Source organism: Salmo salar, chromosome ssa22 (genome assembly GCF_905237065.1).
Source record: "Salmo salar chromosome ssa22, Ssal_v3.1, whole genome shotgun sequence".
NCBI classification, from domain to species: Eukaryota; Metazoa; Chordata; class Actinopteri; order Salmoniformes; family Salmonidae; genus Salmo; species Salmo salar.
Genome location: NC_059463.1, coordinates 28,397,929 through 28,423,361, shown reverse-complemented (window position 1 = coordinate 28,423,361; position 25,433 = coordinate 28,397,929). Strand labels below are relative to the sequence as shown.

At 41.4% G+C, this 25,433-nt stretch overlaps 2 protein-coding genes across 4 annotated transcripts in view; one reads left to right on the top strand and one right to left on the bottom strand.

The window, feature by feature from the left end:
• The window catches only part of LOC106583055 (AMP deaminase 2), a 58,907-nt gene extending 56,418 nt beyond the window's left edge, over positions 1–2,489 (bottom strand). For both annotated transcript variants that reach the window (XM_045705355.1, XM_045705356.1), the window contains exon 1: positions 1,944–2,489. Coding sequence is in view for 1 of the 2 variants with exons in the window: in XM_045705356.1 (XP_045561312.1) it covers positions 1,944–1,953 (10 nt within the window). In the remaining variant the exon portion in view is untranslated. The remainder of the gene's footprint in view (positions 1–1,943) is intronic.
• LOC106583073 (guanine nucleotide-binding protein G(t) subunit alpha-2) lies at positions 1,311–23,935 on the top strand. 2 transcript variants are annotated; one of them, XM_014166864.2, is made up of 9 exons: positions 1,311–1,395; positions 18,585–18,627; positions 18,975–19,116; positions 19,338–19,495; positions 19,618–19,746; positions 20,159–20,288; positions 22,206–22,359; positions 22,565–22,772; positions 23,039–23,935. In XM_014166864.2, exons 2-8 carry the CDS (start codon positions 18,623–18,625, stop codon positions 22,753–22,755), a joined length of 909 nt encoding a protein of 302 aa, XP_014022339.1. In that variant the 5' UTR covers positions 1,311–1,395; positions 18,585–18,622; the 3' UTR covers positions 22,756–22,772; positions 23,039–23,935. The 2 variants fall into 2 exon arrangements, with proteins under 2 accessions (XP_014022339.1, XP_014022338.1); XM_014166863.2 differs by lacking the exon at positions 1,311–1,395 and adding an exon at positions 9,896–10,369.
• The last annotated feature ends 1,498 nt before the right edge of the window (positions 23,936–25,433 follow it).

The window sequence follows — 25,433 nt, the reverse complement described above, 5'->3', positions numbered from 1 at the left end:
TCCACTGGATATCATAAGGTGAATGCACCAATTTGTAAGTCGCTCTGGATAAGAGCGTCTGCTAAATGACTTAAATGTAAATGTAAATATCCTAATACAAATTCAGAATTATGGAATTCAAATACAATTTCTGTTGGCACTGAAATCGCTCTATACACCATGTGCTCTTGGTTATACCAGGGATGAAATTATATACAATGTATGCTATGAACTTTGCTTGCTCTGCACGCTGCTCCAATATATTAAATGGGGCGGCAGGTAGCCTAGTGGTTAGAGCGTTGTTGATTGAATCCCAAGCTGACAAGGTAAAAATCTGTCCTTCTGCCCCTGAACAAAAATAAGAATTTGTTCTTAACTTACTTGCCTAGTTAAATGAAGGTTAAAAAAAAATAATTGAAATGTAAAAATAGAAGACTGATCAAGGTCTGCATCCACCCTCGCCACCATTGCTAAGTATTATTGGACCAGCGCATGCAAGAGACTAGTTGCTGTTGCTTAACAATTTTTTACAGAATTTTAAAACAAAACTGACTTTATAAACATTTTATAACAGGTGCCAGCGGGCCGAAAAATTTGCCAGTATCATACGAAACGGTATTATGGTATTCTAAAATGTTGGTATCATAAGTATTGACATTTTGGTACCGTGATATTACAGTAGTACCGGTATATTGTGCAAGTGTCCTGTGCTGGAGAGGCAGGTTGAGGTTGCCAGAGTCAGAGTTGTACAGTGTCTGATAAAATAATTTATATGTTTAAAGATAATGATTAAATAATTCTACCCTGAAACGTAACCATTAGGGATTATAGTTTATGTAGCATGTATAAGGAATAATTAAAGTATTAAACATAAGTCCAACTAGGTTGGACTGGGAGGGAGATAAATGTGTGTGTATGTGTGTGCCGAAGAAAATACCGAGAACAATTAAAACTGTGTTTGACTCGACCTGGCTAGAACTCTGAGAAACTTATGATAGGACAGGGAGTACTTCTCAAGGCTTCTCTAATCTCGGGGGAATGGAACTGTTGGCTGGGTAGTGATACACAGGGGTGAGAACTCTGGAGAAGGATACAACTAACCTATTGTTCGTGTGTATGTATGTGCGTAGGATATCTACTGTTTGTGTGAAGGTAGGTGCCTAAGTAAGGAGCCAGGTATAAAATGGATGTCTTTGTATTATGGACTTCAGAGTACCCTCGTGAATAAACATTTTGACTATTGTGACTCTTGTCTGTTTCATTCAACCAGAATCTTACAAAATCTGGGTTGCAGACTGAGTAGATTAATTGAAGTTTATGAACATTGATAACGAAATTCACATAACAGTGTCCTATGCTATACCAGTGAAGAAAGCTAAGGATGGGTCAACGGTGAGGGATCCTAAGAGGCTCTCGGTGAGTAGTAGATTTTTTGCTAGTACAGATAGGCCTACAAATGAAATGTGCTTTAGTAACTGGGAACTCTGGAAAAAAACGAGCTCCAGCTGAGAAAAATCTATTTGAACGTCATCCAACTCGGGAACTCTGGCCTCTCTTTCTAGAGCTCCGAGTTTCCGGCCTGAAGATCATTAAACGCGCCATATTACTAGTGGGAAACACATATATCATCCCTGAGCTCCAACTTCTCCCACATGCTGACCCCTGACGTCACCTAAGGAAATAGCCTCAACAGCATTTTCAGCAGTTAAATTTAACAACAAAACATGATTTAGAAAAAGCAATCTATTCATGTGGTTTTTCAACACTAATTTGTTTACAGGCATGATAGCCACACTTTTGGTTTATGGATGAAGCAGCTTGGCCATTAACCAATCGGCGTTTTTCAATGAGTTCAAAGTATGCATCCAATTTGAATTTACGACGTCACAATTGATAATTACCACCTTCCCACCTTGTTAAGAATGCAGCATAAAACTCAGCTGAGCTGCTGTCTGTGTACTTACCACCTGCCATGGTTGAGGCCTGTCTCAGCTCGAAGAGAAGATGCAGAAAGTTGTAGCACTTGCTTGTCTTGCCTAGGAAACAACTGATAACCTTGCTGTAGCTGACAGTTTGTTTCTCTCAGACGTCCCGAATACAGTTGTTTTCACTGGCAACTTCGCTAGCCAGCAAGCTAATCGTTTTTTTCAAAACAAAGATCTTTGGAAATATTCCAGAAATGTGAACTTATTGTCTAACTAAGTAGCTATATTGCTACAATAGCTATTTGCTAGAGTAAATACATTTACCATCCGAATGTATATATCTCGTTAGCTAAACAATTGGATCATTTCTAAATTGCTGTCTTCGTTTCGTGAGACTCATTGACATTACAGGCTTTGCTGCACTTTGACGGATGGGACTTTTGACCGAGAGGAAGAGGTTTGTTGCTCACCATAGCGAGGAGTTTTTGTGAAGGAGGTCAATGAGAGAGTGTCGAATTTGGTTAACAGTAAATGTACTGGTTTATTTGATCGAACGCACGTTTCACAATATTTGGGTTGTTACGAGTGTACTGACGTAAGTAGGACACGTGATATCCCGGCAACTTTGAGTAAAAACTCGGAGTTGTGCCTGGTCGTCACTAGTTACCACAGCCACAAAGTCATACACCCCGCCTATTTCTACAATTTGATTTTCTTAAAATGTGATTTTAAACGTTGACCACACTGCTAACCTTATGCCTAATCTGAAATTAACACCATTGATGGATTAGCATGTTTGTTTTTTCGTGAACTTTTACGATATAGCCAAGTTTGACTTTGGCTGAAGTAACTAGTGGAAACCGTTCCTGTTGTTCACACGCGTATCTGACCTCGCATTGGCTAGAATGGTCCCACCTGATCTAGGCTTCTCCGGATTCCCTTCCATTTTTGAAGACATTTATTTTCATTGTAGAGCAGGCACCAGAGTATCTGGTCAGTATAATCAAATCAAAGTTATTGGTCACATACACGTGTTTAGCAGATGTTATTGTGGGTGTAGCGAAATGCTTGTGTTTCTAGCTCTGACAGTGCAGTAATATCTAACAATTTCACAACATATACCCAATACACAACATATACCCAATACTAAGTAAAGTAATGGAATTAAGAATATATAACTATATGGACGATTAATGTCAGAGTGGCATTGACTAAGATACAGTAGAATAGAATACAGTATATGTAAACATATTTAAAGTGACTAGTGTTCCATTTATTGATGTGGCCAGGGATTTCAAGTCTATGTATGTTGGCAGCATCCTCTAATGTGCTAGTGATGGCTATTTAACAGTCTGATGGCCTTGAGATAGAAGCTGTTTTTCAGTGTCTCGGTCCGAGCTTTGATGCACCTGTTCTGACCTCGCCTTCTGGATGATAGCGGGGTGAACAGGCAATGGCTCGGGTGGTTGTTGTCCTTGATTATCTTTTTGGCCTTCCTGTGACATCGGCTGCTGTAGGTGTCCTGGAGGGCAGGTAGTTTGCTCCGGGTGATGCATTGGTCAGACCACACCCACCCTCTGGCGAGCCCTGAGGTTGCAGTTGCCGTACCAGGCGGTGATACAGCCCAACAGGATGCTCTCAATTGTGCATCTGTAAAAGTTTGAGGGTATTAGGTGCAAAGCCACATTTCTTAGGCCTCCTGAGGTTGAAGAGGAGCTGTTGCGCCTTCATCATGTGTGAGTGCATGTGCAAATTCACAAACTTTTTTTTCGTTTTTTGGTGAGATGTGAATCCACATATTCAAGCGTCCACCTCAAGTCACCCTCAGATGAACTAAAGTAGTTAATCATGAACTCTGTGTCCTAGGGGCAGTTGGATGTGCATTTATCCAATCACCCTCTTACTCCTTACTCAAAGGTCTGACTGGCTGACTTGTCACTCAGGTGAGCAGAGAGGGTGGAGCTATTCTGAAAGAGAGGTGAACTAGTATCATTACCCTTGTTTCCTGCTACTGTACAACCAACACTGCACTACACCTCATAACCAGCACCCTTCTCACAGTTAGTGGCCATCTGCTGGCCTAAACTGTGGCCCAAGATTTAACAGGGTTCTCTGGATAATCTTATCAACAGATCAGCTGCACCAGGCCAATCCCAGGATGCAGCAGGAAGGACAGAGTCAAAGCTTGAAGGGTCAGAATTAGAAAGGGACTATGGAATTGGAGGATGCCCTAATTAGCCGCCCGTTTTACTCTCTGAAGCGTTTGTGGGGGCCTAATTTCCCTGCAACCCACTTCTAGCCATGAGACCATGTGACGTCAGATAAGATCTCTCTCAAAATTTCTCTCTTTTTATCTCTTTTTTTGCAGGTTGGGCAATCTCATAGTATCTGCAGGCAGGGGCGAAAATCTGATATCAACTTTGGAGGGGACAATTACATTACATTTTCTCAAGAGCAATTCCTGAGGGGGACACCAAAAGTAGTGCTGTAACACATAGCCTACGTTTAATATGGTAAATGTATATTGAGGAAAGAAATAAGGTGTTTGCCGTACTCCTAACTACCGGTACCCAAAACTACACAACTAATCACAACAGCAATACCATTGCCTTTAACAAATTCTTAGTTCAGTCACCAGTTTAAGTTGAGAGTGGGGGTATCCATGGCATTTTCCAATTATGTTCCTATTTTACAAGTTAAAAAAATTGAGAACCTTTCATAATGTTGCCAAACAAAGACTCAACAAACTTACCTGAGACTCCCTGTCTCTGCCAGTCTGTCCCTGCATATCTGTCCCCAACTCTGCTGTCTGTGTGCCATCTGTTGCCTGCTCTGCCTAATGACATCATTGTGAAACATTTCCATTAGAATTTCATTTCTTTCTTATGAACATTTTATCAACTAGTCTTTGAGATATTAGGCTACTAGGGTTTTTACTTTGCGTATTGGTGTACTGAAAAATACTCTGATGTCCGTCTTTTTAATTTTTCTGCCATTTTTCTACCTGGCTGGCTGGCTACACACACACAGTATGTAGGTTATTTACAGTAGGGGATGGGCTTCTATCATCTTATCTTCTATCATTCTATATGGGCTTCGATCTAAAAGGTAGCTAGCAAATGTGAAACGGATTGCAGTGACAAGAGTTGACAGCTGTATGAGTTCACCATTTACACAACATATGCTGCAACCTTTTGTAATTTTAATCGTTTGTTTCATATTGGCTGGCTTCTAACAATAGCTGAATTTGCAAAGCTAGCGAGCACCAATTCAGTGGTGTTTGCTATAATCTTTGCTACCCGGGTTATTAAATAAAGGTGTAATAAAATATATAAATAAAAGTTCCCTTGCGACAATTTAGCTTTTGCAACGAGACCATTAAATATATTTAAAACAATGGTTGAAGAGAGTGTAGTTCTGTTCAGTTTATTGCTAACCTTATCACAGGGACTTTGAAGCACTAACTTACATGCATGCTGATCTTGGAATAAATTGACGATAGCAAAGATTCCATCTTTGACGACGCCACATAAATGGAATAGGTACTAGCTAGCTTAATAGTTAATATTTGCGCGCTAGCTCTGCATATTCAGCTAGTGTGTGTGCGCGATTGACTGGATTAACCTCACGTCAGTTACGTGCATTGAGTGCCTTTCAGACAGTAGATACGACCTCTACGTTACCTCGCAAGCTAAGGAACTGGCAGTGGATCAAACCATTGTGAGGCAAAGGGTGGGGGGGTCGCAATCTTTTGAAACTTAAAAACGAGCAATTAAGTGTCTATAATCAGCACAATTGCTTTCATTGCGTATTATTAATATTATTTAAATTACATAGTTATGTTTCAGTGATATATTGGGGGGGACAAATCATATTTTTCCCAGGATGGGGGGGTCGTGTCCCCCCCGTCCCCCCCGGGATTTCCGCCCCTGTCTGCTGGTGGAAGGGCCAATATCTTGCTTTTTCTTCATGCAGCAAAGTTAGAGCCCACTACCTAGCTAACCACAACTAGTGCCACACCATTTGAGTTTGTCCACATCACGGTTATTATAGTAAACTTAAAGTTAAACTAAAATGATTTATTGAACTGAAATAAATTAATTAACAAATCCGTTTGAAAAAAACGAAACTATACTGAAACTAGTATATTTAATTCCAAAACTAACTAGAAGAAAAACAATCATGTATGTTCATTTATTTATTTTTCACCAACATTTTTATAATTACCGTAATTTCCGGATTATTAAGCGCACCTGAATATAAGCCGCACCCACTGAATTCAATGTTTTTTATTATTTTGAACATAAATAAGCCGCACATGTCTATAAGCCGCAGGTGCCTACCGGTACATTGAAACAAATGAACTTTACACAGGCTTTAACAAAACACGGCTTGTAACAAAAATAAATAAGCTTTAACGAAACACGGCTTGTAAAAAAAAAAAATAGGCTTTAACAAAACACGGCTTGTAACAAAAAATAAAAAATTTGCAGTAAGCTTTAGTTGTCTTTTTGCAATGAGTCAATTCCTCACGCTGCTGTTTCCAACGTCTTATCATCGAATCATTAAGGCCAAGCTCCCGTGCAGCAGCTCTATTTCCTTTTCCAACAGCCAGATCAATCGCCTTCAACTTGAAAGCTGCATCATATGCATTTCTCCGTGTCTTTGCCATGATGAGGGTGACAAAATGACTACCGTAAGCAGAATGATGGGAAGTTTGAGAGCGCTCAATTTAATCTAAACAGTAAACAAAAAAGTTGTTTGACCTTAACCCGTTCGGCAATTTCATTGGTCTAATGAAAGCTTCATGCCGCCAAAAAACTGAGCACGTCACAGAATGTTTTTTTTTGGAAAACAAAAATTGAAAGCGGGAAAAATCCATATATTAGCCGCGTCATTGTTTAAACCGCGAGGTTCAAAGCCTGGGAAAAAAGTTGCGGCTTATAGTCCGGAATTTACGGTAGGCATAAAATCGAATGGGGTTTTCAAGCTTTTTACGGAATTTCAAGCTACTGAATCTATCGGGTAAAAGCTGCCAGGAGATGGCGATGTTTCAAATAGGCCTAGCTTGTGCATCACTATCACTGGCTATGTTACGTTCGTCTGAAGGATGAGACCAAGGTGTAGCGTAGCAGGCAAACATTTTCTCTTTATTAAAATGAACACCGTCAAAACAACGAAATACAAAAACGAACGTAAAGTTCTGCAGGCTTCAAAACAGCTATACCAAAACAAGATCCCACAAAAACCCAGTGGGAAAAGGCTGCCTAAATATGATCCCCAATCAGAGACAAGGAAAGACAGCTGCCTCTGATTGGGAACCATATCAGGCCAACATAGAAATAAAAATACATAGATATACATAATCTAGAATACCCACCCAAATCACACCCTGACCTAACCAAATAGAGAAATAAAAAGGCTCTCTACGGTCAGGGCGTGACAGGCTATCACTAGCTCACAGGAGGAGAAATTGGCTAAGGAGCTAACTTGATTCTTCTTACATGTACTAGTCTCGGCGCTATTCATTTTAAATATATATTTTTGCACTAGTCTCAGAGCAATTCCTTTTAGATCGAAGTCACATTAAGATTAAGGTGATCAGACGTCACCTATTTCCGGGGACAGTCCCTAATTTTGGTGGCCAGTCCCCAGCTAGAGCTGTCCCCGGAAATGTCCCGATTAGTGCCAAGACCCCTAGAGGGCGTAGTTCTTCCTGACGTCGTATTACCTCTAGGTGTCGACCAGACCCCCAGTGTCTGTCTGGAGCATGAAGTCACAAGCTCTGCTGGTCGACTACTGTGTAGCAACCTAGCGGTACCAAAAGCTCTGGTCTACCCTAGAAAGCCTATTTTCAATTGGAATAGGTGGATGATGTCAGCGCTATCACGATCTACTGGTTTTCATGTCTATGGTGTCGATGCAGTCAGCCCAGCGGGTGATACAGTTTTGTCTCTCGGCGACCTTTTCGTACATAAATCATCCTCCATTCAGGCTTCAAAGCTGTTGGTTTCCTCCTTAACTCGATTTAATGGGAGGCCAGACAACAACAAAAAAACAGGGAAAATATGCATACTGTCTTAATAAAACAGGAGAAATAAATACAAAATAAAATAAAAACACAAAACCATAATAACCTTGATTCACATATATAATTCAAAGCGATATCAGGTGCATAAAGCATTTTTGTTACAACTAAGACTGGTCAAACAGTAGCTAGCTGTTCATGGCTCTATTGTTTTGACACAGATGTAGTCCACCTTGGAGTTCACTACATGCAAAGTTCTTGATTATGAAAACTCTTGCAAAATGCATCTATAAATAGCTGATATTTTCAATTAGGCACAGAAGGCACCCTGTCAACATTGTTATTAGAAAACTGCTGATTACAGTAAATCTTTGTGCTGACCCATGACACAGTAGTCTGAGATGTGTGCAATCTCTGTCTGTTCCCATTGTCTCTCTCCTCATCCGAGTATAAAAGGCCAGTGGGGTAACCCACTGACTTATGCTTCTTTGTAAGTGGTAGAACTCACAAGGCTTCTATCCTCAACCGATGCCTCACCCCGTGCCATGCCAGGAACTGTCACCAAGGGAGTACCCCAAGGCTCAATTCTAGGCCCCATGTTTTATTCTCAATTTACATCAACAACATAGCTCAGGCAGTAGAAAGCGCTCTCATCCATTTATATGCAGATGATACAGTCTTATACTCAGCTGGCCCCTCCCCGAATTTTGTGTTAAACATGCTACAACAAAGCTTTCTTAGTGTCCAACAAGCTTTCTCTGCCCTTAACCTTGTTCTGAACACCTTTAAAACAAAGGTCATGTGGTTTGGTAAGAAGAATGCCCCTCTCCCCACCGGTGTGATTACTACCTCTGAGGGTTTAGAGCTTGAGGTAGTTACCTCATACAAGTACTTGGGAGTATGGCTAGACGGTACACTGTCCTTCTCTCAGCACATATCAAATCTGCAGGCTAAAGTTAAATCTAGACTTGGTTTCCTCTATCGTAATCCCTCCTCTTTCACCCCAGCTGCAAAATTTACCCTGATTCAGATGACCAACCTACCCATGCTAGATTACAGAGACGTAATTTATAGATTGGCAGCTAAGGGTGCTCTCGAGTGGCTAGATGTTTTTTACCATTCAGCCATCAGATTTGCCACCAATGCTCCTTATAGGACACATCACTGCACTCTGTAAACTGGTCATCTCTGTATACCTGTTGCAAGACCCCCTGGTTGAAGCTTATTTATAAAACACTCTTAGGTCTCACTCCCCCCCTATCTGAGATACCGTGTGGCGGCAGTGTGGCAGATACCGTGTGGCGGCAGGGTAGCCTAGTGGTTAGAGCGTTGGGCTAGTAATTGAAAGGTTGCAAGTTTGAATCCCTGAGCTGACAAGGTACAAATCTGTCGTTCTGCCCCTGAACAAGGCAGTTAACCTGCTGTTCCTAGGCTGTCATTGAAAATAAGAATTTGTTCTTAACTGACTTGCCTAGTTAAATAAAGGTTTTTTTAAAAATACAAATACCTGATGCTTGTTAAACTCTCCATCCTTCACCAGTAAAGACACAAAGCCAAGGTCTTATGCTGTAGAAATGCATTATTGACAAATAGTGTATTTTCATGGCTCAGGTTTGTAAGACAATTTTCACTTAAAGTCCGGTAAAATCTCAAAATTATTTACAAATCCCTACCGCATAAACAGGACAGAGCACATCATATTGTTTTATTTCTGTGGTTATAAGTTTATTCTAATTGAGAACAAGAACATTATCACACCTGACACCATCTCTTTTTGAGCCATACTTGACAGAGGCTGGGAGAGCTAAACTGTGCAAGAGGTAGAGAAAGTCAACTTTGAACACCCAGACCATTGAGCTATAAAAAAACAGACCTTCTCTATTTCTAATCCACCCATCTCTTTCTAAACCCTATGGCATTTGCTTTTTTTACCCTTCACTTTTGCCCTCTGCTTCATCCTAATTGGATCTAATGGTTCCCATGGGAACGGCAGAAAAAGCCCTGCCCAATCCCAACCTGATTTCAAGATGTCAGGTTTAACGTAAGGGAATAAGGGAGGGCTAACACCAGAGAGAAGACAGCTTCCCTTAGTCCCCAAGCAGTGATTGTCCGACTGCGTGCCAGCATACATCTCCAGAGTCCTCTTCCTCCATCCACCAACCCCTGACTGAGGCCAGGACCCCTTGTTCCCAGCCCCCACCTCTGCCTCCCTCTGTGCCTGTCTCTCAGTGCACCCCTCAGACGGCGGGAGCGGACGGCCGCATTTCCGTACCACACAGGATCTTGACTTGAAGGAGTGAGAAAGACCCAAAGTTCAAAATGGGAGCTGGAGGAAGTGTCGAAGACAAGGCATTAGCCGCAAAGTCCAAGGAGCTGGAAAAGCAGCTGGCGGAGGATGCAGACAAAGAATCCAAGACAGTCAAGCTTCTGCTGCTTGGTAAGGAGCTGTTGTGCCTGTGGGGCCTCTTCTGAAACTTCAGAAAAGTAGAATGGGACCCTCAACTGGCTTATGGTCTGTCAGGCATAGACCATAGCAGTGTCTGATGCAAACAATCAGGATAAGCATCATCTTCTTAAAAAACTGAAAGAAAGATATTTGTTGAATATTATGCAAGTATGTTCCCTGATCTTTGAGAGATTTGAGAGTCAAACAGTTTTTGTTATTTTCAAAGTTAGGGGGCATTGTATTGGAAATTGCACAGCAATGAAAGGCATAAATAGTTTAAGTTTACATCATGTAAAAAAAAAAAAAGGTTTTGCAATGAGCAGCCATGCCAACCTGTATGACCTTAAGCATCAGCCATGCCCAACCTCTGTATGAGCTTACATATTAAATAAGATGGACATTAGTAGGTTACACTGATGACAACAGTTGGAATTATATGAGACTGAATATTCGCTGGCGAAGTTAGCATAGTTGTTGTGAATTCTTCATCACTTTGATATGGTAACTTGATCGATGGCGCTTGTTGCTCAAGGTCCTTTTGGAACATTCAATGTAGCTAAAAATATAATTTTGATCAATGTAATGAGCTTTTCCAATTGTTTAACACTTCCAGATTTATGGAAACGTGCCAATGCTGAAATGGTGCATTCAAAAACAGGCTAAACCTATAAAAATGTCTTAAATGATCAGAATTGTGATCAATGTAATGGGCTTTTCCCATTGTGTTACACTTCCAGATTTGTGGAAACTTGCCAATGCTGAAATGGTGCATTCAAAAACAGGTTAAACTTATTAGGCCTGCTCAATCAGGACGCTAGCATTGATCCTGGTATCTAGCCTCAGTTATATATGACAAGAGCTTAACGGTAATCTGTTATATATTACATTGGTGTTGTGCCTTTGCACATTCAACGTGAATGTGAATTGGCATGTCACTGTAACACAGCCTGGATGTAAACAGATAAGCATGTCACGCTGAAAGTAGCTTACATTAAATCAGATAAGTCCAAGAGTGACTGCTTCTGTTACCTCAAGACTGAAATGAGAAATCGTAGGACTTGTGGGGTCAGAGGTGTTAGAAAACACCATAATAAAAGGCAATACCATTTACCTTGATTGAAACAACAAATTCTCTCATAATGACAGTCGGTACTGTAGTATGGGGTCATTCAATGTTTCTCAGCAACCATAAGGTTGATAGCTGAGCATTGTGTTTTAAGTTCTCCTGAAATGGAACGTGTTGATTCATAACTACTAGAAGGGAAGTTGTGAGTCTATTTCTATATTAGCTACTTCAATAGATATTAGACTCCAAGAAAAGTCTGTAAAGTAGAAAATCTGGAACACTACCTAGCAGGGAATCAGATTAGTGTTAATGTTTGGCTCTGAGAGAATTTAGAAGAGCCCTATATTGTCTTCATAGGTTATGAAAACAGGATTGTATGACTTGTCTGTAGAAGTGGCAACAGTTATGAATGTTGACATATCAGCAGCATGTGTCTCAATACAGTATGTAAAACAATGAGCAGTAGATGTGTCATGAGCTCTGGGTATAAATAGCTTTGAGAGGGTTCAGGGGCAGGATTTAGTCAGCCTTTCCCATAGGATCATGGTAACCCAATTATGCTTCCTTTCCTGCAACTTAGACTCCCTGTAATCATTTCCCTAGCACTGGGTTACATCATGGCCTGCAACATGCATCATCAAATGCTAAGTAGTCATCTCACATGGCAAAAAGCAAGGGCCAATGACACAAGTTAATTGACAGGGAATATAACAAGGGACAAATAGAGATGCTGATCAATACAGCAATTATGAAAAGCCAAATACAACAGGTACCAATCCACTAAAGGTTTGCAGACAATAGGGTCAACATTAGAAGACTACCAGAGATACTCAGAAGGGTCAACCATCAGAGTAATCAGGGCCAGCAGCAACAAAAGCTTATTAGGATCAATTGACAGGAACAAATTACTATCTGGGCTATAGATCATCATATTACCAACATTCATTTACAATAATGGAGACACTTTAATTTAAAAAGATCAAATGTGCAGATGTAACATCTTATAAACCATAACCCCTGTCTCACCTGTCTACACCCCTCACTAACAGTAAATGGGAGGAGAAAAATTGTCATGTGTAAGGAATCAAAAATGGCATACTTTCCCCTGTTGATATGAGGTTTTGGTGGTTAAGATAACCATATTGTAATAGTTATTGTCCATATTTTAAACTAAACCAATGAGATGCAGTGACAGCTGAAGGAATTGGTCAAATAGTGACACATTGCAAAACTGAAGATGTGAAATGGCTGACCCACAATCCAGTTGGTAGGACTGCAGCCAAAGAGTGAGTTGAGGCTTTGCGGATGAAGAGCAGCAATTAACAGCCATTAATCCTTGTGTCTCCTGCTGCTCCTGCAGAACACAACACAGATGCAGCAAAGCCAATTCTCTGGCAGAGTAACAATTAGGCTATTAAAGACACGTTGTTCTGTATTCTGAATGAAATGTAGGTAAATCATCCCTATCAATTTTGTCATAGTCAACAAAATGCTGTCAGAGATTAGTGTATGATATTTACAGTATCTTCAGAAATTATTCACCCCTAACCCAGACGACACTGGGCCAATTGTGCGCTGCCCTATGGGACTTCTGATCACGGCCGGTTGTGATACAGCCCAGGATCAAACCAGGGTCTGTAGTGATGCCTCTAGCTCTGAGATGCAGTGCCTACACCGCTGCGCCACTCAGGAGCCTAAAAGTCTTGAGTCAATAAGTATTCAACCCCTTTGTTAATGCAAGCCTAAATAAGTTCAGGATAAAAAATGTGCTTAACAAGTCACATAATAAGTTGCATGGACTCACTCTGTGTGCAATAATAGTGTTTAACATTATTTTTTAATGACTACCTAATTTCAGTACCACACACATACAATGATCTGTAAAATCCTTCAGTCGAGCAGTGAATTTCAAACACAGATTCAACCACAAAGACCAAGGAGGTTTACCAAGGCCTCACAAAGAAGGGCACCTATTGGTAGATAAAAAACAAAAGGAATCAGACATTGAATGTTCCTGAGTGGACTACTTACAGTTTTCAATTAAATTGGCTTGGAAATCGATGGAAAGACTTAAAAATGGCTGTCTAGCAATGATCAACAGGCCGTCATTGTAGGCCGCCATTGTAAATAAAAATGTGTTCTTAATTGACTTGCCTAGTTAAATAAAGGTTAAATAAAATCAATAACCAACCTGACCGAGTTTGAAGAATTAAACAAATAATGTGCAAATATTGTACAATCCAAGTGTCCAAAACTTTTAGAGACTTACCCAGGAAGACTCACAGCTGTAATCGCTGCCAAAGGGGTTTCTAACATGTATTGACTCAGGGGTGTGAATACGTATTTAAATGAAATACACAACAAAAGTATATGGACACCCATTCAAATTAGTGGATTCGGCTATTTCAGCCACACCCGTTGCTGACAGGTGTATAAAGAGCACAAAGCCATGCAATCTTCATAGACAAACACTGGCAGTAGAATGGTCCGTACTGAAGAGCTCAGTGACTTTCAACGTGGTACCATCATAGGATGCCACCTTTCCAACAAGTCAGTTCGTCAAATTTCGGCCCTGCTAGAGCTGCCCTGGTCAACTGAAAGTGCTGTTATTGTGAAGTGGAAACATCTAGGAACAACAACGGGTCATCCGCAAAGTGGTAAGACACACAAGCTCACAGAACAGGAACGCCAAATGCTGAAGTGCATAACACGTAAACATCGTCTGTCCTTGGTTGCAACACTGACTACCAAGTTCCAAACTGCCTCTTGAAGCAACGTCAGCACAAGAACTGTTCGTCAGGAGCTTCATGAAATGGGTTTCCATGGCTAGCAGCCGCACATGAGCCTAAGATCACCATGTGCAATGCCAAGCCTCGGCTGGAGTGGTGTAAAGCTCGCCGCCATTGGACTCTGGAGCAGTGGAAAGGCGTTCTCTGGAGTGATGAATCACACTTCACCACCTGGCAGTCCGACGGACAAATCTGGGTTTGGTGGATGCCAGAAGAACGCTACCTGCCCGAATGCATAGTGCCAACTGTAAAGTTTGGTGGAGGAGGAAAGTTTGTTTGGTGGGGCTGTTTTTCATGGTTCTGGCTAGTCTCCTTAGTTCCGATGAAGAGAAATCTTAATGCTTCAGCATGCAATGATATTCTAGACGATTCTGTGCTTCCAACTTTGTGGTAACAGTTTGGGGAAGGCCATTTCCTGTTTCAGCATTACAATGCCCCCGTGCACAAAGCGAGGACCATACAGAAATGGTTTGTCGAGATCAGTGTGGAAGAACTTGACTGGCCTGCGCAGACCCTGACCTCAACCCCATCGGACACCTTTGGGATGAATTTGAACACCGACTGCGAGCCAGGCCTCATCGCCCAACATCAGTGCCCGACCTCACTAATCCTCCTGTGGCTGAATGGAAGCAAGTCCCTCCACTCCCCAGGAGGACCATCGGGGGACCATCCCATATTAATGCCAATGATTTTGGAATGAGATTTTTGACGAGCAGGTGTCCATATACAGTCGGAGGTTTACATACACCTTAGCCAAATACATTTAAATTCAGTTTTCACAATTCCTGACATTTAATCCTGGTAAAAAAATCCCTGTCTTAGGTCAGTTAGGATCACCACTTTATTTTAAGAATGTGAAATGTCAGAATAATAGTGAGAGAATGATTTATTTCAGCTTTTATTTCTTTCATCACATTCCCAGTGGGTCAGAAGTTTACATGCACTCAATTAGTATTTGGTAGCATTGCCTTTAAATTGTTTAACTTGGGTCAAATGTTTCGGGTAGCCTTCCACAAGCTTCTCACAATAAGTTGTGTGAATTCTGGCCCATTCCTCCTGCCAGAGCTGGTGTAACTGAGTCAGGTTTGTAGGCCTCCTTGCTCGCACACGCTTTTTCAGTTCTGCCCACTAATTTTCTATAGGATTGAGGTCAGGGCTTTGTGATGGCCACTCCAATACCTTGACTTTGTTGTCCTTACGCCATTTTTCCACAACTTTGGAAGTATGCTTGGGGTCATTGTCCGTTTGGAAGACCCATTAGCGACCAAGCTTTAACTTCCTGACTGATGTCTTGAGATGTTGCTTCAATATATCCACCTAATTTTCCTACCTCATGATGCCATCTATTTTGTGAAGTGCACCAGTCCCTCCTGCAGAAAAGCACCCCCACAACATGATGCTGCCACCCCCGTGCTTCACGGTTGGGATGATGTTCTTCGGCTTGCAAGCCTCCCCCTTTTTCCTCCAAACATGACGATGGCCATTATGGCCAACCAGTTCTATTTTTGTTTCATCAGACCAGAGGACATTTCTCCAAAAGGTATGATCTTTGTCCCCATGTGCAGTTGCAAACCGTAGATTGGCTTTTTTATGGCGGTTTTGGAGCAGTGGCTACTTCCTTGCTGAGTGGCCTTTCAGGTTATGTCGATACAGGACTCGTTTTACTGTGGATATAGATACTTTTGTACTTGTTTCCTCCAGCATCTTCACAAGGTCATTTGCTGTTGTTCTGGGATTGATTTGAACTTTTCACACCAAAGTAAGTTCATGTCTAGGAGACAGAACGTGTCCCCTTCCTGAGCGATATGACGGCTGCGTGGTCCCATGGTGTTAATACTTGGGTACTATTGTTTGTTCAGATGAACGTGGAACCTTCAGGCGTTTGGAAATTGCTCCCAAGGATGAACCAGACTTGTGGAGGTCTACAATTTATTTTCTGAGGTCTTGGCTGATTTCTTTTGATTTTCCCATGATGTCAAGCAAGAGGCACTGAGTTTGAAGGTAGGCCTTGAAATACATCCACAGGTACATCTCCAATTGACTCAAATTATGTCAATTAGCTTATCAGGAGCTTCTAAAGCCATGATATAATTTTCTGGAATTTTCCAAGCTGTTTAAAGGCATGGTCAACTTAGTGTATGTAAACTTCTGACCCACTGGAATTGTGATACAGTGAATTTTAAGTGAAATAATCTGTCTGTAAACAATTGTTGAAAAAATGACTTGTGTCATGCACAAAGTAGACGTCCTAACCGACTTGACAAAACTATAGTTTGTTAACAAGAAATTTGTGGAGTGGTTGAAAAATGAGTTTTAATGACTCCAACCTAAGTATATGTAAACTTCCGACTTCAACTGTAAGTGTATTTCTCGATTTAATTTTCTATAAATTAGACAACATTTCTAACAACATATTTTCACTTTGTTATTATGGGGTATTGTGTGTAGATGGGTGAGAAAAAACATCAATTTAATACATTTTGAATTCAGGCTGTAACACAACAAAATGTGGAATAAGTCAATGGATATGAATACTTTCTGAAGGCATTGTATCTGGGGTACAAGAACAGTAACTACTCACCTCTTGCTTTAAAAAATAAAAAAGCAATTGAACTTTGCAGAATGCAATGCTCCATACCCAATGCCATCTTGTGGTTGCATCAGGTATCAATGACATGTCAGAATTTACAATATTATTAAGCCAACAGTTTCCTTCTGTGTTAGCCCATTATAGTCTTCTCTTCACCAGGAGGTAGGGGTTCAACAGTTGGGTTTGAGCTTAAACTAGGTCTCTGTTTTTATCTAAAGTAGTTTTAAAACAAGAGATTGCTAGGGAAGTTCTTTACAGGATGAAAATACCAAAACATTGCTTTTGGGGCAACATTAACCCTCAAGATACCGTCAAAACAATGATGAAGTCAGAGAGGCAATTGTTTACAGCCATTTGGTACAAATAGAGCATGGGTTAGTGGAGACACGTGTTGCAGAGACAGGCTTCTGGTTAATACCTTAAAACTTTACCTTCACATGAGTAAGAGAAACAGCAGCAACAGAGGGCAGAGGTAAACCAATCATCCTACAGAAATGAAAAAGTTGTGATAACTAACAGAAGACAGGGGAATGAGACAATGGATTACATTGCCAGATGACACTGGTGCAACCACTGACACCTATGGATTGAGAAAATGGGAAACTCAGGCAAAAATTGGCCCATGCATGGAGAAATAGTCCTGCACATGGGAAAATAAGTCAAAAGCATGGGGAAATGGGCTTGTGCACACTTACATTAAGAGATAACAACCTACTTGTGGAAAGCATGAAGAAATAGGCCTATGTTTGGAGGAATGGCCTTATTCAGGAATATCAGGCCTGCCTTCGGGAAAATAAACCTATGCATGGAGATATTGAGATGGTGAAATAGGGCTATTATGGAGACAGCCTAGTCACCCCAGCCTATCTAGGTAGCCCTCTCGCCTACCTTCATGCATAAGAACCAAAGGAGGGAAGGACACGCTATCCCAGGAACTTTTTAGAGTGACACAAACTCACGATTCCACATGGACTGACGTCTTCCTAGTGACGTCTTCACATATCGGCCGATCCTCTGAGAGACCTTTCAACCCCAGGCCTCCTTACCCAAGGCTTCTCAAATCCCATCCATTTAGCCCTGAGCTAATAAGAACACTGGCCTCTGCTAAACCATTGGGACAGATGTCAATCACATTAGCCATAAACCCTTTCATATGCCATTTCCAAATAGTCAGGAATCCTAGATGGCCTCCTTGAGGTGGCGTGTGGAACAACAAATCCGCTGGTGGTGACAATCTTGTTTGATACATGCCCAGAGGGAAATTAATTACTGGTATTATGACATACAACTTCCCTGCTCAGCCCAGTCTGCCCTATGGCCCAGTACTTGTTTATTATTTTCCGATTGCTCTGTTACTGTTACCCCCCCGCTAAGTATGTTGTTACAATGGGAAGTATCCCATAAGATGTGTCTATAGCCAAACTCATGGTACAAATGCAACAACAACATGCAGAAACAAAGCTAAACACAAAACAGAAGGTCATGATATAACAGCTGTGAAATAACTACAACTGTAACTTCTGCAACACCACTGAATGCTTGTCATGTCGTGTGTCTCAGAGGACTGGATCTGTGCCAGTGGAGGGGATTGGCAACTGCTGAGGTTCCTCTTTCACTATGTGCTGTCATTATACATCTCTTTGCATAGGTCATGTTTTGGCCCTCAGGTTCCCTTTAACCAACTACAGGGTGAATGAGGATGATGTGTTTGTACATGGGAAAGCCATTGTAACATATCTACTTCTTATTCTGTTTTACCAGGTGCTGGTGAGTCTGGGAAGAGCACAATTGTCAAGCAGATGAAGTGAGTATAACAAAACAAACACCATTGACATTGCATGTCATTCCTCCTCCCTCCTAATGCACATGCAACCAAACCTTGTCCATACACTTTACCATCACTTTAAAAAGTGTGAATTCGGTGTTCAATAAGATGGACTAAGTTTATGGCTCATAATCATATGGGAAAACAAAATGGACCATGATAGTATAAATTGTGGCAGCTACAATTGACATATACCCTGATGACTACTGAACAAAACACTTGCTGCAGAATGACTAGTACTAGTTCTTCTGGCCAATAATGGTTGTTGGTAGCATTGTATAATGTAATTACAATTCTAACTGTTTTCTTCCTCTTGTGTTGGGTAGAATTCTCCATCAAGGTGGTTATACCAAAGAAGAACAATTGGAGTTCAGGGCGATCATCTATGGTAACATCCTGCAGTCTGCTCTGGCCATCATCAGAGGCATGGAGATGCTGTCCATTGACTTTGGATCACCAAAGGGATCTGTGAGTCCCACCCTGCGTCTCTAACCCTTCTGGTCCACCAAATAGGCCCTCAATGACACACACTGATAGACATTGAGACACCAGCAGAAGTTTCAGTAGTTGCACATGTTATTCAAATAGAAATAACAACACTACATTGTTAGCTTAGCTAATTACCGTACAATGGAATGAAATTTACATTTTAGTAGCAGTAAAACTCACCAGTTGACTTCATGGTGCAGGAAGACGGGCAGAAGCTGTCCAATCTGTCAGACTCCATTGAAGAGGGCTCAATGCCCCCTGAGCTGGCTGATGTCATCAAGAGGCTCTGGAGTGACAGTGGTGTCCAGGCCTCCTTCGAGAGAGCAGCTGAGTACCAGCTCAACGACTCAGCTGGCTAGTGAGTGTCACAGCAACTGTTATAGTCTGTTATGACAGTCATTTAATTCTCATGACAGTTCAGCATGATTATGTTATATATGGGGGTGTGAATGTATGCTAAACTGAAATCTCGCTCAACAGCTATCTTGGAGAATTGGACAGAATCACAAAGTCTGATTACTTGCCGAACGAGCAGGATGTGCTGCGTTCTCGAGTCAAGACCACTGGTATCATCGAGGAGCAGTTCTCCTGCAAAGAGCTGCACTTCAGGTGAGGGAATATTAGCCAAACAAGGGAGACCACAAAGGGCCAAAAGTGGTCTCCCATACATCCTTGCATGTGTAACCGATGTGAAATGGCTAGTTAGTTAGCGGTGGTGCGCGCTAATAGCGTTTCAATCAGTGACGTCACTCGCTCTGAGACTTGAAGTAGGGTTTCCCCTTGCGTTGCAAGGGCCGCGGCTTTTGTGGCGCGATGGGTAACGATGCTTCGTGGGGTGTCAGTTGTTGATGTGTGCAAGGGTCCCTGGTTCGAGCCCGTGTTGGGGCGAAGAGAGGGACGGAACCTACACTGTTACACATGTTCATTCCATTTCCTTTGGGTTGTGATTTTGCACAATCGTTGATTATCTCTATACAGTCATATCTAACATCTCCCTTCTTTAACCCATCCCCTCTGACAGGATGTTCGATGTGGGCGGCCAGAGGTCGGAGAGAAAGAAGTGGATCCATTGTTTCGAGGGTGTAACCTGCATCATCTTCTGCGGAGCCCTCAGTGCTTATGACATGGTGCTTGTAGAGGACGATGAAGTGGTGGGTTTGGCTTTACAGTTGACCTCTGATAGTTCCACTAGTTTGTCACAGTTGTGATTTTCTATATCGAGACAGAACGCCACTATGTGGCCCTTTTAGTCCAAATGTTGTACTTTTATACTGTTTACTTGGATTTCTTTTTTTTGTACTGTGATCCATTTGGTAAGATTGAAAGAGCATCAGAAGTTCTGATTCTAACTGAAGGGTATTGTCTCCAGTCTGACATCAAAGTAAACAATGGATTATTCAGTCGCAAATTTACAGAACCCTACCAGCCCATCACATGTTAAACTCCCCAAGGACATAGCTCAGATGACTATACAATAGGATTTCTCAATCGCCTCACAGTCCTGTACCTGATACCATCACCCCAGTTCAAGCACAGAAGACATGTAGAGTTGTGTTTGTGTACTTGCCAAAGTCCCAAATTAGGAAATTAGATAATCTCTTTGGTTTAGAGCAGGTGTGTAAAACTAATTCCATGGAGGGCGAGTGTCTGCAGGTTTTTGTTATTAAGACCTAGACAACCAGGTGAGGGGAGGTCCTTTCTAATTAGTGACCTGAATTAATCATCCAAGAACGAAAACCCGTAGAACCCGTGGAACAAAAACCCGTAGACGCTCGGCCTTCCGTGGAATGAGTTTGGTACATGTGGTTAAGAGTATACACTAAACAAAAATACAAACACATGTAAAGTGTTGGTCTCATGTTTCATGAGCTGAAATAAAAGATCCCAGAAATGTTCCATACGCACAAAAAGCTTATTTCTCTAAAATTTGTTTACACCTGTTAGTAAGCGTTTCTCCTTTGCCAAGATAATCCATCCACCTGACAGGTGTGGCATATCAAGAATCTGATTTAACAGCATGATCATTACACAGGTGCACCTTGTGCTGGGAACAATAAAAAGCCACTCTAAAATATGCAGTTTTGTCACACAACACAATGCCACAGATTTCTCAAGTTTAAGTTTTAAGGAAGTGTGCAATTGGCATTCTGACTGGAGTAATTTCCACCAGAGCTGTTACCAGAGAATTGAATGTTCAACGTCTTTTCAGAGAATTGGCAGTACGTCTAACTGGCCTCATAGCCGCAGACCATGTGTATGGCGTCGTGTGGGCGAGCGGTTTGCTGAGGTCAAGGTTGTGAACAGAGTGCCCTATGGTTGCGGTGGGGTTATGGTATAGGCAGGCATAAGCTACGGACAACGAACACAATTGCCTTTTATCAATGGAAATTTAAATGCAGAGATACCATGGCTAGATCCTGAGGCCCATTGTCATTCATGCCATTCATCTGCCACCATCACCTCATATTTCAGCATGATAATGCACGGCCCCATGTCGCGAGGATCTGTACACAATTCCTGGAAGCTGAAAATGTCCCAGTTCTTCCATGGCCTGCATACTCACCAGACACGTCACCCATTGAGCACGTTTGGAATGCTCTGGATCGACGTGTACGACAGAGTGTTCCAGTTCCCTGCCAACATCCAGAAACTTCGCACAGCCATTGAAGAGGAGTGGGACAACATTCAACAGGCCACAATCAACAACCTGATCAACTCTATGCGAAGGAGATGTGTCGCGCTGCATGAGGCAAATGGTAGTCACACCAGTTACTGACTATTTCTCTGATCCACGCCCCTACCTTTTTTTTAAGGTATCTGTGACCAACAGATGCATATCTGTATTCCCAGTCATGTGAAATCCATAGATTAGGGCCTAGTGCATTTATTTCAATTGACTGATTTCCTTATGAACTGTAACTTAGTCAAATCTTTGAAATTGTTGCATATTGCGTTTATATTTTTGTTCAGTATAGTTAGCATACTAATCTAGCCTGAGTGAGGATTGATGAAAGAAACTGTGAGATTGTTGCCACTTAACCTAACCCTTTTCTTCCTTTTCTCCACAGAACCGTATGCATGAGTCTCTCCACCTGTTCAACAGTATCTGCAACCACAGGTTCTTCGCCACCACCTCCATCGTACTCTTCCTCAACAAGAAGGATCTCTTCGAGGAGAAGATCAAGAAGGTCCACCTTAGCATCTGCTTCCCAGACTACGATGGTAAGCGTAACCACAAGTAAAAACAGCATAGTAAAAGAGTGCATGATTTCCCAAGGACAGGAATGATGGAAATGTTTTGTCTTCTACTGCAATATGATGCAGTGGCAAGATACTAGCCAACATAATAGATACTGTCAACTTCATCACCTACAATTGAAAACAACTGCGAACCGCTTCATGAGCTGCCTGCTTACTCTACCACTAGGCCCCAACACGTATGATGATGCCAGCGACTACATCAAGAAGCAGTTTGAGGAGCTGAACATGAAGAAGGGTGTCAAAGAAATCTACTCTCACTTGACCTGCGCCACGGACACAAAGAATGTTGAGATTGTGTTCGGAGCCGTGACAGACATCATTATCAAAGAGAACCTAAAATCTTGCGGTCTGTTCTAAGCAGAAACACAAAAAAGGTGCAGTAGTTATCTCTTGTCTGTTCTTGTAACCCAAATTGACACCTAGCCTGTACACATTGACACTTCTAGTAGATTTGGAGGGCTCAGACTTGCCTCAGACAGACAAGGTGACATTTTCACCATGTTGGATACACCCATCCAATTCTTTCAGATTTAAAGTGTTTCAAGGGTAGGTGTCGATTTGAAATTCTGCATCGTATTGTTCTTTTATGATTATATGTGGTTATTTTCTCACCTAAATGTTTTGGTTTTCTTCCTCACAGATTTTATTTCCCCCCTCATCCCTTCACTTGGATTCATGTTGAAGTTGAGCAGTAGGAACAGAACGCACAACAGAAGGCTTTGTAATGGCATAAGACTCTTCAGACCCTTCAATTCTAGACTATCCCATCCCTTCCTTCCTAACTCCTGACACCCTAAATGATGAGTAATGAATGCAAACGCTAGGGAACAGCACCCAATTTACTCCAAAGGGAGTTAACACACATCAAATCCAACAAATCGAACAAAGATGGCAACATGTCCCTCCTGGAGACAATCTGGATGATGATGTCCTTCAGATGGAAATGAGGATAAGAAGTCAGAAGAACAGCGGAATTAACATTTGTTTGATATAGGTACTTTTTTATTATAGGTTCTTTATGATGGGTTTGTGTTGAGGAAAGTGTCCAAAGCTGCTCAGGACTCCAACTGATAAACTTATGAAAGAATATGTTTTGAGGTGATCCATCTTACTCAACATGGTCAGAGTGAAGTCCTTTCCAGTAACATTGCTCTTGCCCCATGATTTATAATGTTTTTATCTAGTTCTAAGTATCTCAAATTAGAACTCTGTTTGGATATGCCTACTGTTTTACACCAGATGTAACACAGGAAAGAAAGTTATTTAGCTAATTCCAATCAGTGAGTTCAAATAGCCATGTCTAAACTGGAATTTAAGAAAACATACCCTCAAAACAAGTTAGCAAAGTATTTTGTAAATACAATAGTAGATTAGTGGACCTTATATATTAATATGAAAATATGTATCAAAATGTTCAACATCAGTGACATGTCTAGTGATGTACATGTATATTTCATTTTGACTATTGAACCTGTAACTCTGACCGGTCTTGCGAAAGATAAGACATTCAAAATAAAAATCGACATAGAAACTGCCATTTCTGCATGTCATCATTCTTTGTATTTTTTTTATGAAGATATGTGATGTAACTTTTAGGCTTTAATTCATGTGTTGTATGAAATAATCCCCATTGTGGTTGGAATGGTGTTGTGCTGTCAACCACTGACTCAGAGATACACAATGCCAACAAACACATTTATATGACACTATACAGTGCATTCGGAAAGAATTTAAACCCCTTGACTTTTTAAATATTTTGTTACGTTACAGCCTTATTCAAAATTTATTTTTTAATTCCGCATCAATCTATACACAATACCCCATAATGACAAAGCGAAAACAGGTTTTTTTATGTACATTTTTTTTAGTGTATTGAGATTGTTGTACATCTGTCAAAAAAACAAAAACAGAAATACCTTATTTACATTAGTATTCAGACCCTTTGCTACGAGACTTAAAATTTAGGTCAAGTGCATTCTGTTTCCATTGATCATCCCTGAGATGTTTCTACAACTTGATTGGAGTCCACCTGTGGTAAATTCAATTGATTGGACATGATTTGAAAAGGCACACACCTGTCTCTATAAGGTCCCACAGTTGACAGTCCATGTCAGAGCAAAAGCCAAGCCATGAGGTCGAAGGAATTGTCCGTAGAGCTCCAAGACAGGATTGTGTCGAGGCACAGATCTAGGGAAGGGTATCAACAAATTTCTGCAGCATTGAAAGTTCCCAGGAACACAGTGGCCTCCATCATTCTTAAACAGAAGAAGTTTGGAACCGCCAAGACTCTTTCTAGAGCTGGCCGCCTGGCCAAACTGAGTAATCGAAGGAGAAAGGCCTTGGTCAGGGAGGTGACCAAGTACCCGATGGGCACTTATTGTCAGAGCTCTAGAGGTTCTCTGTGGATATGGGAGAACCTTCCAGAAGGACAACCATCTCTGCAGCACTCCACCAATCAAGCCTTTATGGTAGTGGCCAGGCGGAAGCCACTCCTCAGTAAAAGGCACATGACAGCCCGCTTGGAGTTTGCCAAAAGGCACCTAAAGACTCTCAGGCCATGAGAAACAAGATTCTCTGGTCTGATGAAACCAAGATTGAACTCTTTGGTCTGAATGCCAAGCATCACATCTCGAGGAAATCTGGCACCATCCCTATGGTGATGCATGGTGGGATGTTATTCAGCGGCAGGGACTGGGAGACTAGTCAGGATCGAGGGAAAGATTTGGTATTGATATTTTATTAGGATCCCCATTAGCTGTTGCAAAAGCAGCAGCTACTCTTCCTGGGGTCCACACAAAACATGCAACATAATACAGAATGACATAATACAGAACATCATTAGACAAGAACAGTTCAAGGACCGAACTAAACTCAGCAAAAAAATAAACGTCCCTTTTTCAGGACCCTGTCTTTCAAAGATAATTAGTAAAAATCCAAATAACTTCACCGATCATCATTGAAAAGGGTTTAAACATTGTTCCCCATGCTTGTTCAATGAACCATAAACAATTAATGAACATGCACCTGTGGAACGG